At 41.8% G+C, this 24,416-nt stretch overlaps 3 protein-coding genes across 5 annotated transcripts in view; all 3 read left to right on the forward strand.

Moving 5' to 3' along the window:
* LOC115203716 (titin-like) overlaps positions 1-5,528 on the forward strand; it is a 41,944-nt gene extending 36,416 nt beyond the window's left edge. Inside the window, exons 1-2 of one of the 3 annotated variants that reach the window (XM_029768645.1) lie at positions 1-5; positions 4,629-5,528. The exon at positions 1-5 is cut by the window's left edge and continues 73 nt beyond it. In XM_029768645.1, coding sequence (XP_029624505.1) covers positions 1-5; positions 4,629-5,508 — 885 coding nt within the window. In that variant the 3' untranslated portion in view covers positions 5,509-5,528. Of the gene's footprint in view, positions 6-3,569; positions 3,653-4,628 lie in introns of those variants that run through there. The other 2 variants (XM_029768643.1, XM_029768644.1) reach the window with 2 other exon arrangements.
* Positions 5,518-8,495, forward strand: LOC115203711 (titin-like). Its single transcript, XM_029768634.1, has one exon. The coding sequence runs from the start codon at positions 5,711-5,713 to the stop codon at positions 8,477-8,479; it is 2,769 nt and encodes a 922-aa protein (XP_029624494.1). The 5' UTR covers positions 5,518-5,710; the 3' UTR covers positions 8,480-8,495.
* A 58-nt stretch (positions 8,496-8,553) lies between these two features.
* Positions 8,554-15,029, forward strand: LOC115203712 (titin-like). The gene is made up of 5 exons (XM_029768635.1): positions 8,554-9,710; positions 9,822-10,118; positions 10,339-10,926; positions 11,143-11,448; positions 14,645-15,029. The coding sequence occupies exons 1-5, from the start codon at positions 8,588-8,590 to the stop codon at positions 14,896-14,898; spliced, it is 2,568 nt and encodes an 855-aa protein (XP_029624495.1). The 5' UTR covers positions 8,554-8,587; the 3' UTR covers positions 14,899-15,029.
* Positions 15,030-24,416: the final 9,387 nt, after the last annotated feature.

The raw sequence follows: 24,416 nt of genomic DNA on the forward strand, positions 1-24,416 counted from the left end.
AGAAGGTAAGATACACATGTTGATAGGGATTAATTATTTTTTAAAATAGGCTACACACAGGTGACAGCTAAGAACATTCTAGACTATGAGCTTTTAGTCAGAACTACTTGAGTCAGGGTAGTCTGGGAAATAGCAGGACTCAACCTCAGTAGCACAATTTGTTTTAATTTAACCTTTATTTAACTAGGCAAGTCAGTTAAGAACAAATTATTATTTACAATGACGGCCTACCCTGGCCATACAGCCTGGAATCGAACCAGGGTCTGTAGTGATGCCTCTAGCACTGAGATGCAGTGTCTTAGACCGCTGCGCTACTCGGGAGCCCCATATCATTTCTAGTAATCTTGATTTCACCAGAAATAAAAGTCTTTGTGTAATTGGTCAGCTGCTCAATTAAGATCTGTGTCCGTATCAGTTATGAGAAGAGATGCTAGAACGAGGAACCCCACCCTCTCTATTTACAAGTTAATAAGGACAAGTCTATGGGTCAAATCTCCCCCCCCCCCCCCATCAGAAATTTAAAATATGCTATCCACCTGCAAAATCGTGATTTGTCCAAATAACCAGTGAGGAAAAAAATCCAAGCATTGGAACTATTTCTGCTCGTTTGCTATTGGTGCCCATAGTATGAAGACAGATCTACAGTCCCATGTATGTTCACAGTCTTCCCCATCAGAGATTACTTTTATTGTAAAACACATTGATGCAAAAAAACATATCTAGAATATGTAGCTTTATAATATTGTGTATTTCGTATTGACATTAAAATGTTGATGGGAATTTTTGGTGTAAAACAGATGGTTTTGGTTAACCTCTCTTGGGTAGGGGGCAGTATTTTCACGGCCGGATGAAAAACGTACCCAAATTAAACGGCCTACTACTCGGGCCCAGGAACTAGAATATGCGTATTATTAGTAGATTTGATAGAAAACACTCTGAAGTTTCTAAAACTGTTTTAATGATGTCTGTGAGTATAACAGAACTCAAATGGCAGGCAAAAACCTGAGAAAAATCCAACAAGGAAGTGGGAAATGTGGTGCTTGTAGTCTTTTCAAGTCACTGCCTATATAACACACAGTGACTTAGGGTTCATTGTGCACTCCCTAAGGCTTCCACTAGATGTCAACAGTCTTTAGAACCTAGTTTCAGGCTTTTGCAGTGAACAGAGAGCGAACAAGAAGGCTGGGAAGTTGGTGACTCAGAAAATGACATGAGTTTTGTGGCGCGCCTTCACGTGAGGGGTAGCTGTGTTTATTTTATTTTATGTGGCTCTCAAACTGGAAGAAAATTCTCAACAATCATTTTTACAGGCTAAATTCCTGTCCAATCATTCAAAATGGTTAAATTTCCGTTTCATTACAAGGGTTCTATTTCTTGCTGTAAATGTTTTTTTATTATTATTTATTTTTATTCAAGACATTGGAATCGTCCGGTTGGAATATTATTTAAGTTTTATGTTAAAAAGGCCCTAAAGATTGATGCTATACAACATTTGACATGTTTCAACGAACGTAAATATAACATTTTTTTTAAACTTTTTGTCACAAAATTTTGGCCGCGCTTCCTACATTTGGAGTAGCTTACTGAACGCGAGAACAACAAGGAGGTATTTGGACATAAATTATGGACTTTATCGAACAAAACAATATTTATTGTGGACCTGGAAGTGCCTTCTGATGAAGATCATCAAAGGTAAGTGAATATTTATTATGCTATTTATGATTTTAGATGACTCAAATGGCGGGTATCTGTTTTGCCTGGTGTATGTTTCTGAGTGCAGTACTCAGATTATTGCCAAGTGTGCTTTCCCCATGAAGCTTTTTGAAATCTGTCACAGTGGTTGCATAAAGGAGATGGTTATCTATAATTCTTTGAATAACAGTTTAATATTTTATCAACGTTGATAAGTATTTTTGTAAATTGTTGTGCTGATTCACCGCAGTATTGGAGGCTAATATTTTCTGAACATCACGCGTCAGTGTAAAATGCTGTTTTTGGATATAAATATGAACTTTATCGAACAAAACATACATGTATTGTCTAACATTGAGCCCTAGGAGTGTCATCTGATGAAGATCGTCAAAGGTTAGTGCTTAATTTTAGCTGAATTTCTGGTATTTGTGACCCCTCTCTCCTGCTTGGAAAATGGCTGTGTGGTTTTTCTTGTGTTGTACCTGTCCTAACATAATCTAATTTTATGCTTTCGCAGTAAAGCCTTTTTGAAATCGGACAATGTGGTTACATTAAGGAGAAGTGTACCTTTACATTACATTTACGTCATTTAGCAGACGCTCTTATCCAGAGCGACTTACAAATTAGTCGTATGTTTGAGAACTTTGAATTATGACATTTTGTTGTTTTGAATTTGGCACTCTGATTTTTCACTGGCTGTTGAATAGTGTGAACCGTGGGTGGGACGGTAGCATCCCACCTGCCCAAGAGGTTAAGCCCCTCCCTCAATTTGCATTAATTCACCAAAACATTTAGCTAGAATCACCAGCATGTTATTCTCCTTGAGGGAATTCACCCACCAAAACATTTAGCTAGAATCACCAGCATGTTATTCTCCTTGAGGGAATTCACCCACCAAAACATTTAGCTAGAATCACCTGCATATTATTCTCCTTGAGGGAATTCACCCACCAAAACATTTAGCTAGAATCACCTGCATATTATTCTCCTTGAGGGAATTCACCCACCAAAACATTTAGCTAGAATCACTGGCATATGTTATTCTCCTTGAGGGAAAGTGAAAAATCCTAGCTAACATCAGTGTGATAAAGTGACACAGGGAGAGAGAGTTGTGTGTATGTGACATGTCCCTCCGTCGGTCCGTTCAGCTGTCTGCTAGTTAGTGTTGCCTGTGGTTGCATCACCTCATACCTCCCTCCGTACATGGCAGATAGTCTTTGTGCCGAGAGAGAGAAACTCAGTAGCCATACAGTGGTAAGCAACGGACGTTTTTTGGGATTCAAAATAAAATTGTGCCGGTGAATTCACTAAACACTAACACACAACGTTTGACGTGAGACTAACTAGTTAAACTAGCTAGAATGTTTTATGGAAATACACAAAAAAAGCTTTAAGAGAGAGTGAGTGATTTGGCAATAGCAGGAGGCGTGGAGCTTGGCTTGCTAACGCGTTAGTTTGTTAGCTAGCTAGACAACTGGCCAACACAAGCTAGCAGCATTTCCCACAATCCGAAAATAACACCACCTAACGTAAAAAAAACACACTTTGGACGCCCCATCACTATATACTTTGCTGTTTACTAAACAGCGGTGTGATAAACCAAACTAAAGTTTTCATTTTTGAGTTGTGTAATTTAGCACGATTGATTTACAGCTTGTGTGATTCCAGTTAGCCTAGCTAGCCAGTTAGCCTAGCTAGCTATACCTTTTCCATAGAAGATGACTTGGAAAACATTGCCAAAAAAAAAAAAAAATCAACGACGTACCTTGTCTGCTTTTTAGGTGTCGTCAATTGCCCATCAAAGTATAAAAAGTTAGGAGTAAATGTCCGTTGACCATATAAGTTAGTTGATGGTTTCTGTTTTGTTTGTTTAGATCATGTACCTAGAGCTACTCGAAGTATTGCGAAATCCTTTTGACCATGTAGGGAAATCTACCAGCTCAGCCAATCAACGGCGCCGGTGAGGATGGGTGACGCAGTAAACTGCTTGATTGATAGGTTGAACAACCAATGGGAGAACGGTGTTTGCACTTTAGTTATTAGGGTTATTTATGTCATATGAAAAATTATGTCATGAGTTCACACAATGAATTAGTTCATTGCTTAATGACCTGTTTCGGGGAAGAGGCGTAATATTTCCAACAGTTGACATGATTTATTTTTTTACATTTAGTTCAATTATAAAAAAAAAACTTAAATATACAAAATTGCTCTTGATATATCATGTGATAACACAGTTGTGCGTGTAAATAGCCTGCCATGTGTGATCTCCCTATCTTTGGTGTTGTAGCATCATCTTGGATCATCCACATTGTGCAGCCTATCACACACACACACAGATTCTTAAAGTAGCCTTCAACTAAAACATTGTCCTCTTTTTGGCAAAACAAATCATTTTCAAATCACGTTGGGAAGCATAGATTCTAGCTTTTTCATTACACATTTTTCTCTCTCACTCTCTCTCTCTCTCTCTCTCTCTCTCTCCTGTTCAGTATATTCCTGTGAACAACATACCATAAAAGTATATAGTTTTAATACACATGTCAGAGGTAGTGATTAGTTAGGCTAATATGATTGGTCAGAAGTGGTAGACCCATGTGGGACTATTGCCATCTTCACCTGTAAAACCCTTGTAAATCAATCCCAATAGCATATCTCAACATTATAGACTATCTCTGTGTGACAGACCACTAGGTGGTGCTAGACTATGCCACCACTTGAACTGATGAGGAGCCAAGGGGAACTCCAAAACGTATACGCCTTCAATTGAATGAAGATAATCAATCAATAAATAAGGTTTTATTAATAATGTGTCACATCTGATTATACATATTTATCTTTCTTTCTCCTTCCATTTCTCTCTTTCTCCCACCTGTTCTCCCATTCTCTCTCTCTCTCTCTCTCTCTCTCTCTCTCTTTCTCTCTTTCTCTCTTAGTGAACCTTTTGCACCTGGTATTCCATTTGTGTCATCAGTAACAAGAGCCACCATGGAAATCGAGGCACCGACAGCATCGATGGATCACAAGTTTAAAGACGGTCTAGTCGTCCGTGCTGGCGAAACGTTTGTTATCGGAGCGGATATTCTGGGTACGCCACTCCCCAGAGTCAAGTGGTTAAAAGACGGAAAAGAAATTGATAAAACTTCCCCGAGAACGGAGGTCATAAAAACATTTGAACGCACCGTTTTAACAGTTCTAGATTGCATCGGAATAGATGGCGGACAGTTCGTCCTGAGTCTCAGCAATGTGGCTGGAAAGAAAGACATACCTGTCAATGTTAAGGTTCTCGATAGACCTGGTCCACCTGATGGTCCAATGAAGATAACTGGTGTGACTGCAGAGAAAGCCACGCTTCACTGGAGTGATCCGTTACAAGATGGCGGTGCCAGTGTTTCCCATTATATCATTGAAAAGAGGGTAACCAACCGCGTGTCATGGACTGTAGTCGAACCGGAAACCCAAGCTGTCAGCTACAAAGTGACTAAACTTGTACCTGGCACTGAGTACATCTTCAGAGTTAAAGCGGTGAATAGGTTTGGCACTGGTGACTCTCTTGAATCAGACCCGGTTACTGCATGTTGTCCGTTCAAGCCGCCCAGCGCTCCTTCCATACCTGAAGCAAGTGCTATAACAAGCGACTCAATGGTCCTTACATGGAATCGACCAGAAAACGATGGTGGTTCAGAAATAGATGGCTATATCGTTGAAAAACGTGATAAAGACGGTGTTAGATGGACAAAGTGTAACAAGAGAAGACTTGTGAGAAGACGATATCCGGTTCAGATGCACCGGACTCACCGAGGGACATTTCTATGAGTTCAGAGTATCTGCTGAGAATTCTGCTGGTCTGGGAGTGCCAAGTGAACCAACAGGATATATCAAAGCTTGTGACCCTTTATATCCACCAGGTCCTCCTTACAACCCTAGGGTGACAGACCATTCAACCACAACCGTGTCTATCTCATGGACAAAACCCATCTATGATGGTGGAGCAGCCATCAAAGGATACGTTGTTGAGATGAAGGATGTAACGGAGGAAGAGTGGACAACTTGTACACCACCAACTGGTGTAGAAGAAACACACTTCACTGTGAAAACACTGAAGGAAAATCGAGAATATAACTTCCACATCTGTGCGATTAACACTGAAGGAGTTGGGGAACCAGCTGATGTCCCAGGGACTGTAGTTACATCCGAAAGACTTGAGGCCCCTGAGATTGAACTAGATTCAGACCTTAGGAAAATGGTGTCAGTTCGGGCGTGTGCAACACTACGTCTATTTGTCCCATTCAGAGATAGACCTGAACCTGTAGTCAAGTGGTCCAAGATGGAAGGACCTCTTACTGAGCATGCACACATTGAGGTCACAAGCACCTACACAGTCCTTGTCATCCACACTGTCAACAGACTTGACACTGGCAAGTATGCCTTGACTCTTGAGAACGCCGGCGGTATGAAGTCTGCTTTCATTAACGTCACAGTGTTGGATTCACCAAGTGCCCCTGAGCACGTTGAAGTCAAGGACATCACCAGAGATTCTGTATCACTATCCTGGGAGCCTCCAATGATTGACAGCGGAGCTAAGATCACACATTACATTGTGGAGAAGAGAGAAGCTCAAAGACGGGCTTTTACCAGTGTTTCAGATAACTGTGGAAGAAATAGAATGAAGATCGACAACCTTATAGAAGGGGGACTTTACTATTTCCGCGTACTAGCTGTTAATGAGCTCGGTGTGGGTTTGCCAGCAGAAACACCAGAACCAATCAAGGTATCACAAGCTCCTTTGCCTCCTGGTAAAGTTACCGTTGTAGATGTTACTCACGACAGCGTGAGTCTGTCATGGGAAAAGCCTGACGATAACGGTGGTAGCAGAATCAAATGCTACGTAGTGGAAATGCAAACCAAGAGCGATGACAAATGGACTGTGTGTTCTGAGATAAGGGGATTGAGATCAACTATTGATGGGCTCTTAACAGGTGAGGAATATTCATTTAGGATTAGTGCAGTCAATGAAACAGGCAAGAGTGAACCTAAGCTACTGGCAGAGGCTGTCGTAGTAAACGACGACACAATGGAACCTATCATAGATCTAATGTGCAACTCATTCAGTGTCAAGGCGGGAGACGATCTGAAAATCGATGTTCCATTTAGAGGCAGACCTGAACCTGAGGTTTCATGGAACAAAGATGGTGTTGAATTGAAGGAGACAACCAAGGTTAGCTTTCTTACATCTAATAACTCATCAAAAATCACTATCAGAAACACAACGCGGGAGGAATCGGGGAACTATGAGATCACCTTAACCAACACAGTTGGTAGAAAATCAGCCATAATAGCTGTTACCATCTTGGATAAACCTGGCCCACCTGGTGCAATCAAGGTAGATGAAGTCAACGCTGACTATATTTCACTGTCTTGGGATCCCCCACTCTACGATGGAGGATGTCCAATCAGCAACTACGTAGTAGATAAGAGAGATACTACCACTACAACATGGAAGACTGTTTCAGCCACAGTTGCCAGAACATCTATTAAAGTTCCTCGTTTGACACAAGGCACTGAATATCAGTTCCGTATTGCAGCTGAAAACCGCTACGGCGTTAGCCGTGCTGTGGAGTCCGCTTCAGTTGTTGCACAGTACCCCTTCGAGACACCTGGTCCTCCCACTACCCTCCATGTTGCTCAAGCTACAAAGTCCTTCATGTTGGTTACATGGAATGAACCGGCCAATGACGGTGGAAGTCCAATCATTGGTTATCACCTGGAAATGAAGGACTATAGCAGTATTCGCTGGACAAAGACTAACAGAGGACGTCTCATTGCTGAAACAGAATTTAAAGTGAATGGCGTTGAAGAAAGCTTGCAGTATGAATTCCGTGTTTCTGCTGAGAATATCGCTGGCGTTGGACCGTACAGCAAAGCCACTGAGCCTATAGCTGCGAGAGATCCATGTGATCCTCCTGCTAACCTTACAGTTACGGACATCACAAGAACTTCCATTTCTCTTACTTGGTCCAAGCTGGAGAATGACGGTGGAGCCAAGGTGACTGGCTACATTGTTGAACGCAGGGAACTTCCAGATGGTTGTTGGTTGAAGTGCAATTTCACCACTCTCCAGGAAACTTGCTATGACATTGAAGGCCTTACGGAGGATATTCAATATGACTTCCGTGTTATTGCAAAGAACTCTGCCGGAGTACTCAGTGAGCCATCACAATGTACAGGTGGCATCACAGTCAAGGATAACGTGGTTCTACCTCGTATTGTCTTGGATAACAAGTATAAGAAATTAGTCATTGCCAAAGCTGGAGATGCTCTGAGAATCGATGCAGATATTTCTGGGTGCCCACGTCCAGTCATTTCATGGTCAAAGGATGGGGAAAGAATTGAGGTCAAGGCAAGAATAGAGATCACTTCAACACACACTACCACCACATTACTAGTCAGAGACAGTATTCGAAGAGACTCGGGTCAATACACTGTAACAGTGCAGATCATTGCTGGTACAAGATCCCTGTCTGTAAACTGTAAGGTTCTCGACCGCCCTGGACCATCCACTGAGCCATTGGATGTGACTGGTCTGACCGCAGAGAAATGCACTTTGACCTGGGGACCACCTCAAGAAAATGGTGGTGCAGAAATTCTGCACTATATAGTTGAGAAATGTGAAACCAGTCGTGTCACCTGGACTTCAATATATGAAGACGTGAAGGCTACAACATGCAAGGTCACCAGTCTGCGTACAGGAAATGAATACATCTTCAGAGTAAAGGCAGTGAATTAATATGGAGAAGGTGAAGCCTTGGAGAGTGAGCCAACCAAGGCCACAGATCCATTCACTGTCCCCGCTGCACCAACAGATGTTGAAATCACCAGTGTAACAAGTGAGACGATGACAATCTGCTGGAAAAGACCTGAGTCCGATGGAGGAAGCAGCATTTCTGGCTATGTTATTGAAAAACGAGAGAAATCTGGATTGCGCTGGGTAAAGGTGAACACAAAGCCTGTGAATGACCTTAGGGTCAAGGCATCCAATCTCTGTGAGGGATGTGAGTATAAGTACAGAGTCTATGCAGAAAATGTTGCAGGCTTGAGTCCCCCAAGTATTCCTTGCAAACTGACAAAAGCGGAGGATCCACAATTCCTGCCATCACCACCAGCTAAACCCAAAGTCATTGACTCAACCAATACTTCTGTAACTCTTTCATGGAATAAGCCATTGTTTGATGGGGGAGCTGCTGTAACAGGATACTGTGTTGAATATAAGAGAACAGATGAAGGGGACTGGTGCGGCAGTGTTTCAAACACAGAGAACACTGAATTCACTGTCGTTGGATTGACATCTGGAGCAGAATATGTATTTGTTGTCAAATCCATCAACAAGATTGGTGTCAGTGAGCCAAGCCTTCCTACTGATCCACAAGTAGCTGAGGACAGAGAAGAGGAACCACAGTTTAATATCAGCAATGAGATGCGAAAGACTCTTCTTGTAAAGGACGGCAGTTCATTCACCTTAACTGTGCCATTCAGGGGCAAGCCTGTTCCTAACGTTATGTGGGACAAGGCAGATGTTGACCTGAGAGTGAGGGCCAGTATTCATACCACTGATACCGTCACGTCTATCACAGTGGAACAAGCAACAAGAGATGACTCTGGAAAATATACAATGACTTTACAAAACGTTGCAGGAAAAGTCACATGTACATTAAATGTCAGGGTTCTTGACTCTCCTGGTCCACCATGCCGTGTTGGGGTCAAGGACATTACCAAGAGCTCTGCAACAGTTGCCTGGGATACCCCAGAAAACGAAGGTGGTGCTGCTGTCACCAACTACCTTGTTGATATTCGTGAGGTGAGCAACAAGGGATGGACCAGAGTCACAGATTCATGTCCTCGTCTGACCTACAGAGTGTCAGACCTACAAGAGGGAGGAGTGTACTACTTCAGAGTCACTGGTGAAAACCAGTATGGAATCGGCTTGCCAGCTGAGACCAAATACGGAGCAATGATTACAGGTATGCTAGAACTGAAGATCCAAATGTAAGCTTTACAATATATATTTTTCTAATTTCATTTTAGTATTATATTTTCAAAAAACTGTAGTTTTTTTCCCCCCTTGATTTCAGAAAAACCCAGCCCACCACAAACCATCGAAGTCACCGAGATCACCAAGGAAAGTGTGTCCCTGTCATGGACCAAACCTGAGAATGACGGAGGTAGCAGAATCACCAGTTATCGAGTCGATGCTCTCGAGAAGGGTCAGGATAAATGGGTGAAGTGTGGCGTCACCAAGACCGTCCACTTTGTGGTGTACGACCTGAAGGAAGCTACTCAGTACTTTTTCAGAGTTCGTGCTGAAAACCACGCTGGATTCAGTGACCCTACAGAAATGGCTCTCCCTGTGTTAGTTAAAGGGCAACTTGGTGAGTTGTTGCCCAGTCCTACATTTACAGTTACTAAGGGTAGAGAATTGCTGAGTATAACACAAGATAGATGGTTTACTACATTCATAACCCACGATAGTTAGTTTACTACATTCATAACCCAAGATAGATAGTTTACTACATTCTGGAAAACGAATTCTTACATGTAGATTGTTTCATTTTGATCTGAAATAACATGTCTTCATCTATCTTTCAACAGAACCTCCTGAGATGAACATGAACAAGTTCCCTGACAATATAGTCTACGTCAGAGCAGGATCAAACCTGAAATGCCAAATCCCACTTACTGGGAAACCTGCGCCAAAGATTTCTCTTTCAAAGGACGATGTTGTGTTGAAGTCAACGATGAGATTCAACTCTGAAGTAACTCCTGAATATCTTATCATCAGTCTTCGTGAGAGCACCGCTACTGATTCAGGAAGGTACGACATATGTGCCTCCAACACCAGCGGAGCTTCCAGGTCTTTTGTGACCATTGTGGTCCTGGATAGACCCAGCGCCCCAGTTAGTCCTATTGGAATGTCTGAAGTGACAGAGGACAGTGTGAGTCTGACTTGGCTTCCTCCTCGTTATGACGGCGGAAGCCCCATCACAAACTACATAATAATGAAACGAGAAACGATAAACGCCGACTGGACTGAAGTCTCCTCAGTCGTTGTGAAATGCACAATGAAAATCATGAAGCTCATAACAGGACTGGAGTACCAGTTCAGAATCAGGGCTGAAAATCGCTACGGCATCAGTGAGTACATCGACTCTGCAACCGTCAAAGTGGATCTTAACTACAGTAAGTTATATTCATGTTTTATGTTTGTATTTTATATACATATATACATGTATATACATCTGTATATGTAACATATATACTTGTGACAGACCACTAGGGGGCGCTGTACTATGAGACCCCTTGAACTGATAAAGAATACCTGACAACGTGTTATTGTACAGGGTAAAAGTAACATACTTAGATTCATTTCTAAATGTTATTTTCGTTCGTCTATAGCCGTTCCCGAAGCTCCGTCACCTCCGATCGTTACGTCTGTAACCAGAGAAAGCATCACCGTCGCCTGGACGGAGCCAAACTGGAACGGAGGAAGACCAGTAGTTGGATATCATCTTCAGATGAAGGACAAGAACAGCATCCTGTGGCAGACGGTTAACAAAACCGTTATCCGCGCCGCACACTTCAAAGTGACAAACGTCATCGTCGCTGGTCTCATCTACGAGTTCAAGGTGGCAGCAGAAAACGCAGCTGGATGCAGTCCCCTTAGCAAGAGCTCAGACGCTGTACTGGCGATTGATGCTTGTGGTAAGGAGACTTGGTTACTTTCAGTAGTGGTTGTGCGTCTCATTTCTTTATTGCCTAGTGTTGGTCCATCACATTTCTTTATCACCTAGTGTTGGTCCATCACATTTATTTATCGCCTAGTGGTTGTCCATCACATTTCTTTATCACCTAGTGTTGGTCCATCACATTTCTTTATTGCCTAGTGTTGGTCCATCACATTTCTTTATTGCCTAGTGTTGGTCCATCACATTTCTTTATCACATATTGGTTGTCCATCACATTTCTTTATCATAGTGGTTGTCCATCACATTTCTTTATCACATATTGGTTGTCCATCACATTTCTTTATCATAGTGGTTGTCCATCACATTTCTTTATCACATAGTGGTTGTCCATCACATTTCTTTATCACATAGTGTTGGTCCATCACATTTATTTATCGCCTAGTGGTTGTCCATCACATTTCTTTATCACATATTGGTTGTCCATCACATTTCTTTATCATAGTGGTTGTCCATCACATTTCTTTATCACATAGTGGTTGTCCATCACATTTATTTATCGCCTAGTGGTTGTCCATCACATTTCTTTATCACATATTGGTTGTTCATCACATTTCTTTATCACATATTGGTTGTCCATCACATTTCTTTATCATAGTGGTTGTCCATCACATTTCTTTATCACATAGTGGTTGTCCATCACATTTCTTTATCATAGTGGTTGTCCATCACATTTCTTTATCACATATTGGTTGTTCATCACATTTCTTTATCACATATTGGTTGTCCATCACATTTCTTTATCATAGTGGTTGTCCATCACATTTCTTTATCACATAGTGGTTGTCCATCACATTTCTTTATCATAGTGGTTGTCCATCACATTTCTTTATCACATAGTGGTTGTCCATCACATTTCTTTATCACATAGTGGTTGTCCATCACATTTCTTTATTGCCTAGTGTTGGTCCATCACATTTATTTATCGCCTAGTGGTTGTCCATCACATTTCTTTATCACATATTGGTTGTCCATCACATTTCTTTATCATAGTGGTTGTCCATCACATTTCTTTATCACATAGTGGTTGTCCATCACATTTATTTATCGCCTAGTGGTTGTCCATCACATTTCTTTATCACATATTGGTTGTCCATCACATTTCTTTATCATAGTGGTTGTCCATCACATTTCTTTATCACATAGTGGTTGTCCATCACATTTATTTATCGCCTAGTGGTTGTCCATCACATTTCTTTATCACATAGTGGTTGTCCATCACATTTCTTTATCATAGTGGTTGTCCATCACATTTCTTTATCACATATTGGTTGTTCATCACATTTCTTTATCACATATTGGTTGTCCATCACATTTCTTTATCATAGTGGTTGTCCATCACATTTCTTTATCACATAGTGGTTGTCCATCACATTTCTTTATCATAGTGGTTGTCCATCACATTTCTTTATCACATATTGGTTGTCCATCACATTTCTTTATCACATATTGGTTGTCCATCACATTTCTTTATCACATAGTGGTTGTTCATCACATTTCTTTATCACATATTGGTTGTCCATCACATTTCTTTATCATAGTGGTTGTCCATCACATTTCTTTATCACATAGTGGTTGTCCATCACATTTCTTTATCATAGTGGTTGTCCATCACATTTCTTTATCACATATTGGTTGTCCATCACATTTCTTTATCACATATTGGTTGTCCATCACATTTCTTTATCATAGTGGTTGTCCATCACATTTCTTTATCACATATTGGTTGTCCATCACATTTCTTTATCACATAGTGGTTGTCCATCACATTTCTTTATCATAGTGGTTGTCCATCACATTTCTTTATCACATATTGGTTGTCCATCACATTTCTTTATCATAGTGTTGGTCCATCACATTTCTTTATCACATAGTGGTTGTCCATCACATTTCTTTATCACATAGTGGTTGTCCATCACATTTCTTTATCACATAGTGGTTGTCCATCACATTTCTTTATCATAGTGGTTGTCCATCACATTTCTTTATCACATATTGGTTGTCCATCACATTTCTTTATCACATAGTGGTTGTCCATCACATTTCTTTATCACATATTGGTTGTCCATCACATTTCTTTATCATATTGGTTGTCCATCACATTTCTTTATCATAGTGGTTGTCCATCACATTTCTTTATCACATATTGGTTGTCCATCACATTTCTTTATCATAGTGGTTGTCCATCACATTTCTTTATCACATATTGGTTGTCCATCACATTTCTTTATCATATTGGTTGTCCATCACATTTCTTTATCACATAGTGGTTGTCCATCACATTTCTTTATCATAGTGGTTGTCCATCACATTTCTTTATCACATATTGGTTGTCCATCACATTTCTTTATCACATATTGGTTGTCCATCACATTTCTTTATCATATTGGTTGTCCATCACATTTCTTTATCATAGTGGTTGTCCATCACATTTCTTTATCACATATTGGTTGTCCATCACATTTCTTTATCATAGTGGTTGTCCATCACATTTCTTTATCACATATTGGTTGTCCATCACATTTCTTTATCATATTGGTTGTCCATCACATTTCTTTATCACATAGTGGTTGTCCATCACATTTCTTTATCACATAGTGGTTGTCCATCACATTTCTTTATCACATAGTGGTTGTCCATCACATTTCTTTATCACATAGTGGTTGTCCATCACATTTCTTTATCATAGTGGTTGTCCATCACATTTCTTTATCACATATTGGTTGTCCATCACATTTCTTTATCACATATTGGTTGTTCATCACATTTCTTTATCATAGTGGTTGTCCATCACATTTCTTTATCACATATTGGTTGTCCATCACATTTCTTTATCACATATTGGTTGTCCATCACATTTCTTTATCATAGTGTTGGTCCATCACATTTCTTTATCACATAGTGGTTGTCCATCACATTTCTTTATCATAGTGGTTGTCCATCACATTTCTTTATCACATAGTGGTTGTCCATCACAGTGTGGCGTAGTCAGCAGGATTGAGTTATATCTATTTATCATTAAAACCTCACGTTACACTTGCTTTTTTTTTCTTTTTTCTCCAATATCACTGTGTACTTCCTTTAAACCTTCTATGTATTAACAACTGTATCTGAACCTCTACATCTTTTTGTTGTTGTTGTTGTTGTTGTTGCAGAGCCTCCTTCTTACGATGGTGGTAGCAAGGTCACATGTTACCTGATTGAGAAGAAAGAGGGCGAAAGAGACAGGTGGACGAAGGTCAACTTAACCAACGTTTCTGACACACACTATACGGTGACAGAGCTGAACGAGTGTGTGGTTTATGAATTCAGAGTCGTGGCAAAGAATGCAGCTGGATCGGTCAGCAATCCGTTCGTCACTGCCGGCCCGGCGATGTGTGTGGACACGGACGATTACGAAGAAGATTAGATTGGGGTTTTATTTTTTTTTAAATAGTTGATTTGTTTTAATTGTCAGAGGCTATTCTTGTATTGTTGTGAAAGTGGTTGAAGTCGTTTAAATTGCAGTTGGTTTTTCTTTAAAAGTTGAGATTTAAAAAATAAGTAATTGGTGTGGTTACTGAAATAGCTATATTTTTTGATTGGTAGAAGATATTTCTGTTTTGATAGCTGATTTTAAATAGCAGAGAAGATTTGATATGCTCCTATTATTGTCTGACTTGTTGGGGTCAAAATAGTTGATTTGTGTGTGAAATCACAGTGTTTTTACAGTGGATAAAATGTTGGACGTCGTCACTTGTTTATGAATGTTTTTGGACTAGAGTGTGAGTTTTACAAGGTTGAAGAAATCCCATGAAAACATATTGTCAGCCATGTGGACTGTTTGCACATTTTTCACATTTGATTGGTGTTGATAGATTTAATGGTTAAAGAAAAGAAATCAAAAGGCAGAAGTGTGTTAGATAATGGTAGTGGTGCTGCCTCTACTCTCTTGGCAGGTAGCCTAGTGGTTAGAGTGGAGGGGCGGCAGGTAGCCTAGTGGTTAGAGTGGAGGGACGGCAGGTAGCCTAGTGGTTAGAGTGGAGGGGCGGCAGGTAGTCTAGTGGTTAGAGTGGAGGGACGGCAGGTAGCCTAGTGGTTAGAGTGGAGGGGCGGCAGGTAGCCTAGTGGTTAGAGTGGAGGGGGCGGCAGGTAGCCTAGTGGTTAGAGTGGAGGGACGGCAGGTAGCCTAGTGGTTAGAGTGGAGGGGCGGCAGGTAGTCTAGTGGTTAGAGTGGAGGGGCGGCAGGTAGCCTAGTGGTTAGAGTGGAGGGGCGGCAGGTAGCCTAGTGGTTAGAGTGGAGGGGCGGCAGGTAGCCTAGTGGTTAGAGTGGAGGGACGGCAGGTAGCCTAGTGGTTAGAGTGGAGGGGCGGCAGGTAGCCTAGTGGTTAGAGTGGAGGGGCGGCAGGTAGCCTAGTGGTTAGAGTGGAGGGGAGGCAGGTAACCTAGTGGTTAGAGTGTAGGGGCGGCAGGTAGGCTAGTGGTTAGAGTGGAGGGGCGGGGCGGCAGGTAACCTAGTGGTTAGAGTGGAGGGGCGGTAGGTAGCTTAGTGGTTAGAGTGGAGGGGAGGCAGGTAACCTAGTGGTTAGAGTGGAGGGGCAGCAGGTAGCTTAGAGGTTAGAGTGGAGGGGCGGCAGGTAGCCTAGTGGTTAGAGTGGAGGGGAGGCAGGTAACCTAGTGGTTAGAGTGTAGGGGAGGCAGGTAGCCTAGTGGTTAGAGTGGAGGGGCGGCAGGTAGCCTAGTGGTTAGAGTGGAGGGGCGGCAGGTAGCCTAGTGGTTAGAGTGGAGGGGAGGCAGGTAGCCTAGTGGTTAGAGTGGAGGGGAGGCAGGTAGCCTAGGGGTTAGAGTGGAGGGGCGGCAGGTATCCTAGTGGTTAAAGTGAAGGGGAGGGGAGGCAGGTAGCCTAGTGGTTAAAGTGAAGGGGAGGGGAGGCAGGTAGCCTAGTGGTTAGAGCGTTGGACCAGTAACCGAAAGGTTGCTGGATTGAATCCCTGAGCTGACAAGGTAAAAATCTGTCGTTCTGCCCCTGAACAAGGCAGTTAACCCACTGTTCCCCCAGTAGGCCATCATTATAAATAATAAATAATAATTTTTTATTAAATAAAGGTTTAATAAAAAATAATTTAAAAACTCTCGGTCTCTGTCTTTCAATTCAATTTAAAGGGTCTTTCTCTCTCTCTCGCTCTTTCTCTCTCTTTCTCTCTCTCCTCTACTACCCATTCCACTATAATTTTTTAATAATAATCAAGACAATAATAATAACAACAGCAATACTAATAATAGTAAGTAAATGACTGCTTAATATGCATATGTTGTTATTTAGTGTAACTCAGGCTATGGCAGGCAAATAATTATCTGGCTTCAAGAGGAGCCATTGCTCTTTCGCCCATCGACTATTTATAGTTTTTCCTCTGGGTTTATTTATAAGATACAATTTTGAATAAATGTAGTAATTTCTGTGAATAATGTATCTCTTGGTGAGCAATAGTTCTCACAGTAAAATAAAATGTGCATCTCTGTTTCTACCTCCCGTTGTGCAGCGATCACATACACAGCAGGTAGCCTGGTGGTTAGAGCGTTGGGCCAGTAACCAGCAGGTAGACTAGTGGTTAGAGTGTTGGGCCAGTAACCAGCAGGTAGTCTAGTGGTTAGAGCGTTGGGCCAGTAACCAGCAGGTAGCCTAGTGGTTAGAGTGTTGGGCCAGTAACCAGCAGATAGCCTAGTGGTTAGAGTGTTGGGCCAGTAACCAGCAGGTAGACTAGTGGTTAGAGTGTTGGGCCAGTAACCAGCAGGTAGCCTAGTGGTTAGAGCGTTGGGTCAGTAACCAGCAGGTAGACTAGTGGTTAGAGTGTTGAGCCAGTAACCAGCAGGTAGCCTAGTGGTTAGAGCGTTGGACCAGTAACCAGCAGGTAGCCTAGTGGTTAGAGCGTTGGGCCAGTAACCAGCAGGTAACCTAGTGGTTAGAGCGTTGGGCCAGTAACCAGCAGGTAGCCTAGTGGTTAGAGCGTTGGGCCAATAACTGAAAGGTTGCTAGATCGAATCCCCGAGCTGACAAGGTAAAAAACCTTGTTGTTCTGCTCCTGAACAAGGCAGTTAACTCACTGTTCCTAGACTGTCATTGTAAATAACAATTTGTTCTTAACTGATTTGCCCTAGTTAAATAAAAAATACACACTCCTCTTTGGGTAGCCATGTCTTTTTATGTCTGCCGGTTTGTATTGCCAATTGGTGGTCACTCAGCCTGTACTTGGTAAGGATCTGTCTCTGCTTCGTATCTCTGACAGAGTAGAGATAATCAGCCAATTCATATTCTCTGTTTAGGGTCAGAACGCTGTTGAGTTCATTTTGAGACTTTGTTTAATTTATCCAATGGTGTAAATATGTCCTTTGTTTGGTTCATGATTTTGTTTACTTGGATTCTTTAAAGCACCAGTTGATTGAGAGGTCTTGTTTCTGGGCTCTGCTCTTGGGTTTGAACTGCTTTAAATTGGAGACTTGAATTTGGACTTGAATTTTTTGGTGTAGCCAACATTTAAATATATTTTTTTGCATTTTCATTACCACTGGAAAGCGGCTCAATTCTGGCCTACATGCATTAGTTGGTGTATTTCTTTGGACTTGTAGAATTTTAAGACAGAATTTTGCACGTTGGGCTTCAATTGGATGTTTTGTCCCACATTTTAAAGTCCAGTTTTTTGATTGGCCCCCAAACCTCACTTCCGTAAAGAGCTATTGGTAGGATTACGCTGTCAAATATTTTTGTGGAATGTTGATTTTGGATCATTTGATTTTTATTGCATACAATGCTCTGAAGGCTTTTTCTTTGAGTGCGTTCACTGCCATATTAAAGTTTCCCCATGCAGATATGGTCAGACCAAGGTATGAGTCAATTTTTTGTATGTTCAATTATGGTGTTGTTCAAGGTGAATTCATATTTGTGTTCCTGACATTTGGATTCTTTTGGAAAATCATGATTTTAGTTTTTTTTTTATTTACTGCCAGGGGCCAATAATGGCAATATTGCTCTAGAATGTTAAAGTTCTGTTGAAGATCTTCTGTGTTTGGTGATAAAAGAACCAAATCATCAGCATATAGCAGGTATTTCACCTCTGTGTTAAATAGTGTGAGTCCTGGAGCTGCAGAATGGTCCAACATGTCTGCTAATTCATTGATATAAATGTTGAAAAGGTTTGGACTCAAACTGCAGCCTTGTCTCACACCTCACACACAAATAATTATGTTCTTTGGTTTTTGATTTTTATTTGCAAACATGTTTTCTGTGTTGATACATTTTATTAAGTCATACACACCTTACCACCAAGCCCACTTTGGAGAATCTTGTAGAATAGACCTTTGTGCCAAATAAAATCTAATGCTTTTTAAAGTCAATAAAGCAAGCAAAGATTTTTCACCTTTTTTTGGGTGGACATGTTTATCAATTAGGGTGTGTAAGGTGTACAGTGCATTCAGAAAGTTTTCAAACCCTTTTTACATGGATGATGGATCCACTATGTATTACTGTTAGTTATATACATGGATGATGGTTCCACTGTGTATTACTGTCTGTTTTATACATGTATGATGGTTCCACTGTGTATTACTATCTGTTATATACATGGATGATTGTTCCACTATGTATTACTGTCAGTTATATACATGGATGATAGTTCCACTGTGTATTACTGTCTGTTATATACATGGATGATGGTTCCACTGTGTATTACTGTCTGTTATATACATGTATGATGGTTCCACTGTCTGTTATATACATGGATGATGGTTCCACTGTGTATTACTGTCAGTTATATACATGGATGATGGTTGCACTGTGTATTACTGTCTGTTATATACATGGATGATGGTTCCACTGTGTATTACTGTCTGTTATATACATGGATGATGGTTGCTCTGTGTATTACTGTCTGTTATATACATGGATGATTGTTCCACTGTCTGTTATATACATGGATGATGGTTCCACTGTGTATTACTGTCAGTTATATACATGGATGATGGTTCCACTGTGTAATACTGTCTGTTATATACATGGATGATGGATCCACTGTGTATTGCTGTTAGTTATATACATGGATGATGGTTCCACTGTGTATTACTGTCAGTTATATACATGGATGATGGTTCCACTGTGTATTACTGTCTGTTATATACATGGATGATGGTTCCACTGTGTATTACTGTCTGTTATATACATGTATGATGGTTCCACTGTGTATTACTGTCAGTTATATACATGTATGATGGTTCCACTGTGTATTACTGTCGGTTATATACATGGATGATGGTTCCACTGTCTGTTATATACATGGATGATGGTTCCACTGTGTATTACTGTCTGTTATATACATGGATGATGGTTCCAATGTGTATTACTGTCTGTTATATACATGGATGATGGTTCCACTGTCAGTTATATACATGGATGATGGTTCCACTGTCTGTTATATACATGGATGATGGTTCCACTGTCAGTTATATACATGGATGATGGTTCCACTGTCGGTTATATACATGGATGATGGTTACACTGTGTATTACTGTCTGTTATATACATGGATGATGGTTCCACTGTGTATTACTGTCTGTTATATACATGGATGATGGTTCCACTGTGTTTTACTGTCTGGTATATACATGGATGATGGTTCCACTGTGTATTACTGTCAGTTATATACATGGATGATGGTTCCACTGTGTATTACTGTCTGTTATATACATGGATGATGGTTCCACTGTGTATTACTGTCAGTTATATACATGGATGATGGTTCCACTGTGTATTACTGTCAGTTATATACATGGATGATGGTTCCACTGTGTATTACTGTCTGTTATATACATGGATGATGGTTCCACTGTCTGTTATATACATGGATGATGGTTGCACTGTGTATTACTGTCTGTTATATACATGGATGATGGTTCCACTGTGTATTACTGTCTGTTATATACATGGATGATGGTTCCACTGTCTGTTATATACATGGATGATGGTTGCACTGTGTATTACTGTCTGTTATATACATGGATGATGGTTCCACTGTCTGTTATATACATGGATGATGGTTCCCTGTGTATTACTTTCTGTTATATACATGGATGATGGTTCCACTGTGTATTACTGTCAGTTATATACATGGATGATGGTTCCACTGTTTGTTATATACATGGATGATGGTTCCACTGTCAGTTATATACATGGATGATGGTTCCACTGTCTGTTATATACATGGATGATGGTTCCACTGTGTATTACTGTCTGTTATATACATGGATGATGGTTCCACTGTGTATTACTGTCTGGTATATACATGGATGATGGTTCCACTGTGTATTACTGTCTGTTATATACATGGATGATGGTTCCACTGTGTATTACTGTCTGTTATATACATGGATGATGGTTCCACTGTGTATTACTGTCTGTTATATACATGGATGATGGTTCCACTGTCTGTTATATACATGGATGATGGTTCCACTATGTATTACTGTTAGTTATATACATGGATGATGGTTCCACTGTCAGTTATATACATGGATGATGGTTCCACTGTGTATTACTGTCAGTTATATACATGGATGATAGTTCCACTGTGTATTACTGTTTGTTATATACATGGATGATGGTTCCACTGTGTATTACTGTCTGTTATATACATGGATGATGGTTCCACTGTGTATTACTGTCTGTTATATACATGGATGATAGTTCCACTGTGTATTACTATCTGTTATATACATGGATGATGGTTCCACTGTGTATTACTGTCAGTTATATACATGGATGATAGTTCCACTGTGTATTACTGTCTGTTATATACATGTATGATGGTTCCACTGTGTATTACTGACTGTTATATACACGGATGATGGTTCCACTGTGTATTACTGTCAGTTATATACATGGAGGATGGTTCCACTGTCTGTTATATACATGGAGGATTGTTCCACTGTCTGCTATATACATGGATGATGGTTCCACTATGTATTACTGTTCAACCATGGTATTTCCTGTCCCAGGTAGTTGGACATGTTCAACCATGGTATTTCCTGTTCCAGGTAGTTGGACATGTTCAACCATGGTATTTCCTGTTCCAGGTAGTTGGACATGTTCAACCATGGTATTTCCTGTCCCAGGTAGTTGGACATGTATTTCCTCATTTGAAAGAATGTCTGCTGCTCTGAATCCTGGCCTTTTTCTGGAAAATCTCGACGTTGGTTTTCTGAAAGTTGATGTTGATTGCCCAGTTGATGCTGTATTCCTAAAGAATGTTAAGTTGTACCTGTAGACCTCTGTCTCTGTCTCTGTCTCCAACTCTGTCTCTGTCTCTACCTCTGTCTCTACCTCTGTCTCTGTCTCTACGTGTCTCTGCATCTCTCCTCAGTGGGTCCTGCCAAGGAGAGAGATCTATCCTGCCAGTATCATCCTCCCTCCCGTTCTCCCTCCCTCCCGTTCTCCCATTCTCCCTCCCATTCTCCCTCCCTCCCGTTCTCCCTCCCTCCCTCCCTCCCGTTCTCCCTCCCGTTCTCCCTCCCGTTCTCCCTCCCGTTCTCCCTCCCTCCCGTTCTCCCTCCGGTTCTCCCTCCTGTTCTCCCTCCCTCCCTCCCTCCCTCCTGGTGTGTTCTCACAGCTGGGCTGATAAGTCTCCTTTAAGGAGTGGAGGACAAATCTCTGGCTCTCAGACCAGAGTATGAATCAAAGGAACTGTGTATCTTGAATAGTCAAACCAGTTATTGGACTTGGAGGGCCCATTTAATGTTATGAGTTATGAGTCAGAATACCTGTATAACCCACACCCTGCAGAATAACTGGACACATGGCTGGGACTGGATGTACAATATGAAGCATCTCAGAACAGTGCTGCTGATCTGGGATAAGGTCTCCCCTGGTCTGTTTAATCTATTAACGATGATCTAAAAGGCTGAACTGATCCTAGATCAGCACTCCTACCCTGAGTCCTGATCCTAGACCACCACTCCTACCCTGAGACCTGATCCTAGATCATCACTCCTACCCTGAGACCTGATCCTAGACCACCACTCCTACCCTGACACCTCATCCTAGACCACCACTCCTACCCTGAGTCCTGATCCTAGAAGTGATCCTAGATCAGCACTACTACCCTGACACCTGATCCTAGATCACCACTCCTACCCTGAGTCCTGATCCTAGACCTGATCCTAGATCACCACTCCTACCCTGAGACCTGATCCTAGACCACCACTCATACCCTGAGCCCTGATCCTAGACCACCACTCCTACCCTGACCCCTGATCCTAGACCACTAATCCTACCCTGAGACCTGATTCTAGACCACCTCTCCTACCCTGACACCTGATCCTAGACCACCATCTCTACCCTGAGAACTGATCCTAGATCACCATTCCTACCCTGAGTCCTGATCCTAGATCACCACTCCTACCCTGAGACCTGATCCTAGACCACCACTCCTACCCTGTTACCTGATCCTAGACCACCACTCCTACCCTGTTACCTGATCCTAGACCTGATCCTAGACCACCACTCCTACCCTGTTACCTGATCCTAGACCACCACTCCTACCCTGAGACCTGATCCTAGACCACCAGTCCTACCCTGAGACCTGATCCTAGACCTGATCCTAGACCTGATCCTAGACCACCACTCCTACCCTGAGTCCTGATCCTAGACCTGATCCTAGATCACCACTCCTACCCTGAGACCTGATCCTAGACCACCATTCCTACCCTGTTAACTGATCCTAGACCACCACCCCTACCCTGAGACCTGATCCTAGACCACCACTCCAACCCTGAGACCTGATCCTAGACCACTGCTCCTATCCTGAGACCTGATCCTAGATCACCACTCCTACACTGAGCCCTGATCCTAGATCAGCATTCCTACCCTGAGAGCTGATCCTAGACCACCACTTCTACCCTGTTAACTGATCCTAGACCACCACTCCTACCCTGAGATCTGATCCTAGACCACCACTCTACCCGGAGAGCTGATCCTAGACCACCACTCCTACCCTGTTACCTGATCCTAGACCACCACTCCTACCCTGTTACCTGATCCTAGACCACCACTCCTACCCTGAGACCTGATCCTAGACCACCACTCCTACCCTGAGTCCTGATCCTAGACCACCACTCCTACCCTGAGACCTGATCCTAGACCACCACTCCTACCCTGAGTCCTGATCCTAGACCTGATCCTAAATCAGAATTCCTACTCTGGAAGACTTGGTTCATACACTTGTTACCCATAAACACAAGGTTAGTCCTGACTCTCTCTAGGTAAAAATTAGCATATGATGAAACAGAAGTACAGTAATAAGATGCATGCTAAGCGCGTGTTTATGAATATTCATAGCGGTGCTGTAGTCCCTGAGGTGTTTTGTTTCTGGGTTAGATGGAGGGAAGGGAAGTGAAGGGGGAGGGGGGGTATCCCTGCTTTACCCGAGGCCGTCACAAGCCAAGAATCTACCCAGCAACAAGCTAACACTTCTGCAATAAAACTCCTGAAATCCTAACTCACATGCTAACGTAACGCTTTTCTCAGAAGCCCTGATATACAATATATCCCAATATTCAATTCTACCCAGCAACTAGCCTGTACTAGCCTTCCCCAACAACAACCCATTCATAGGCCTGCACAATGTTGGAAACTCCAGAGATACCCAGTAACTACCAACTCCTGGAATCCGTACAAAACCCTCTACTGTAAATGCTTCCCACACAAAACCCTCATACATGATATAGTGAACAGGACAGAGATAACGCTCTAGTTAAGACAGTCACCTTGTTAACCATTAAATCATACAGAACCCTGGGTACTGGACCAAACAACTAGGAACACAACAAATGTAGTGAACTACTTCTCTCCTGTAAATCTACTAAATGTAGTGAACTACTTCTCTCCTGTAAATCTACTAAATGTAG

This window comes from Salmo trutta, chromosome 12 (genome assembly GCF_901001165.1).
Source record: "Salmo trutta chromosome 12, fSalTru1.1, whole genome shotgun sequence".
NCBI lineage: Eukaryota > Metazoa > Chordata > Actinopteri > Salmoniformes > Salmonidae > Salmo > Salmo trutta.

Coding starts and splice junctions, on each gene's coding strand:
- LOC115203711 (XM_029768634.1), top strand. CDS start 5,711: ATGAAGGATGTAACGGAGGAAGAGTGGACAACTTGTACACCACCAACT.
- LOC115203712 (XM_029768635.1), top strand. CDS start 8,588: ATGACAATCTGCTGGAAAAGACCTGAGTCCGATGGAGGAAGCAGCATT. Junction 10,927..11,142: donor CAAAGTGGATCTTAACTACA/GTAAGTTATATT, acceptor GTTCGTCTATAG/CCGTTCCCGAAGCTCCGTCA. Junction 11,449..14,644: donor ACTGGCGATTGATGCTTGTG/GTAAGGAGACTT, acceptor TTGTTGTTGCAG/AGCCTCCTTCTTACGATGGT.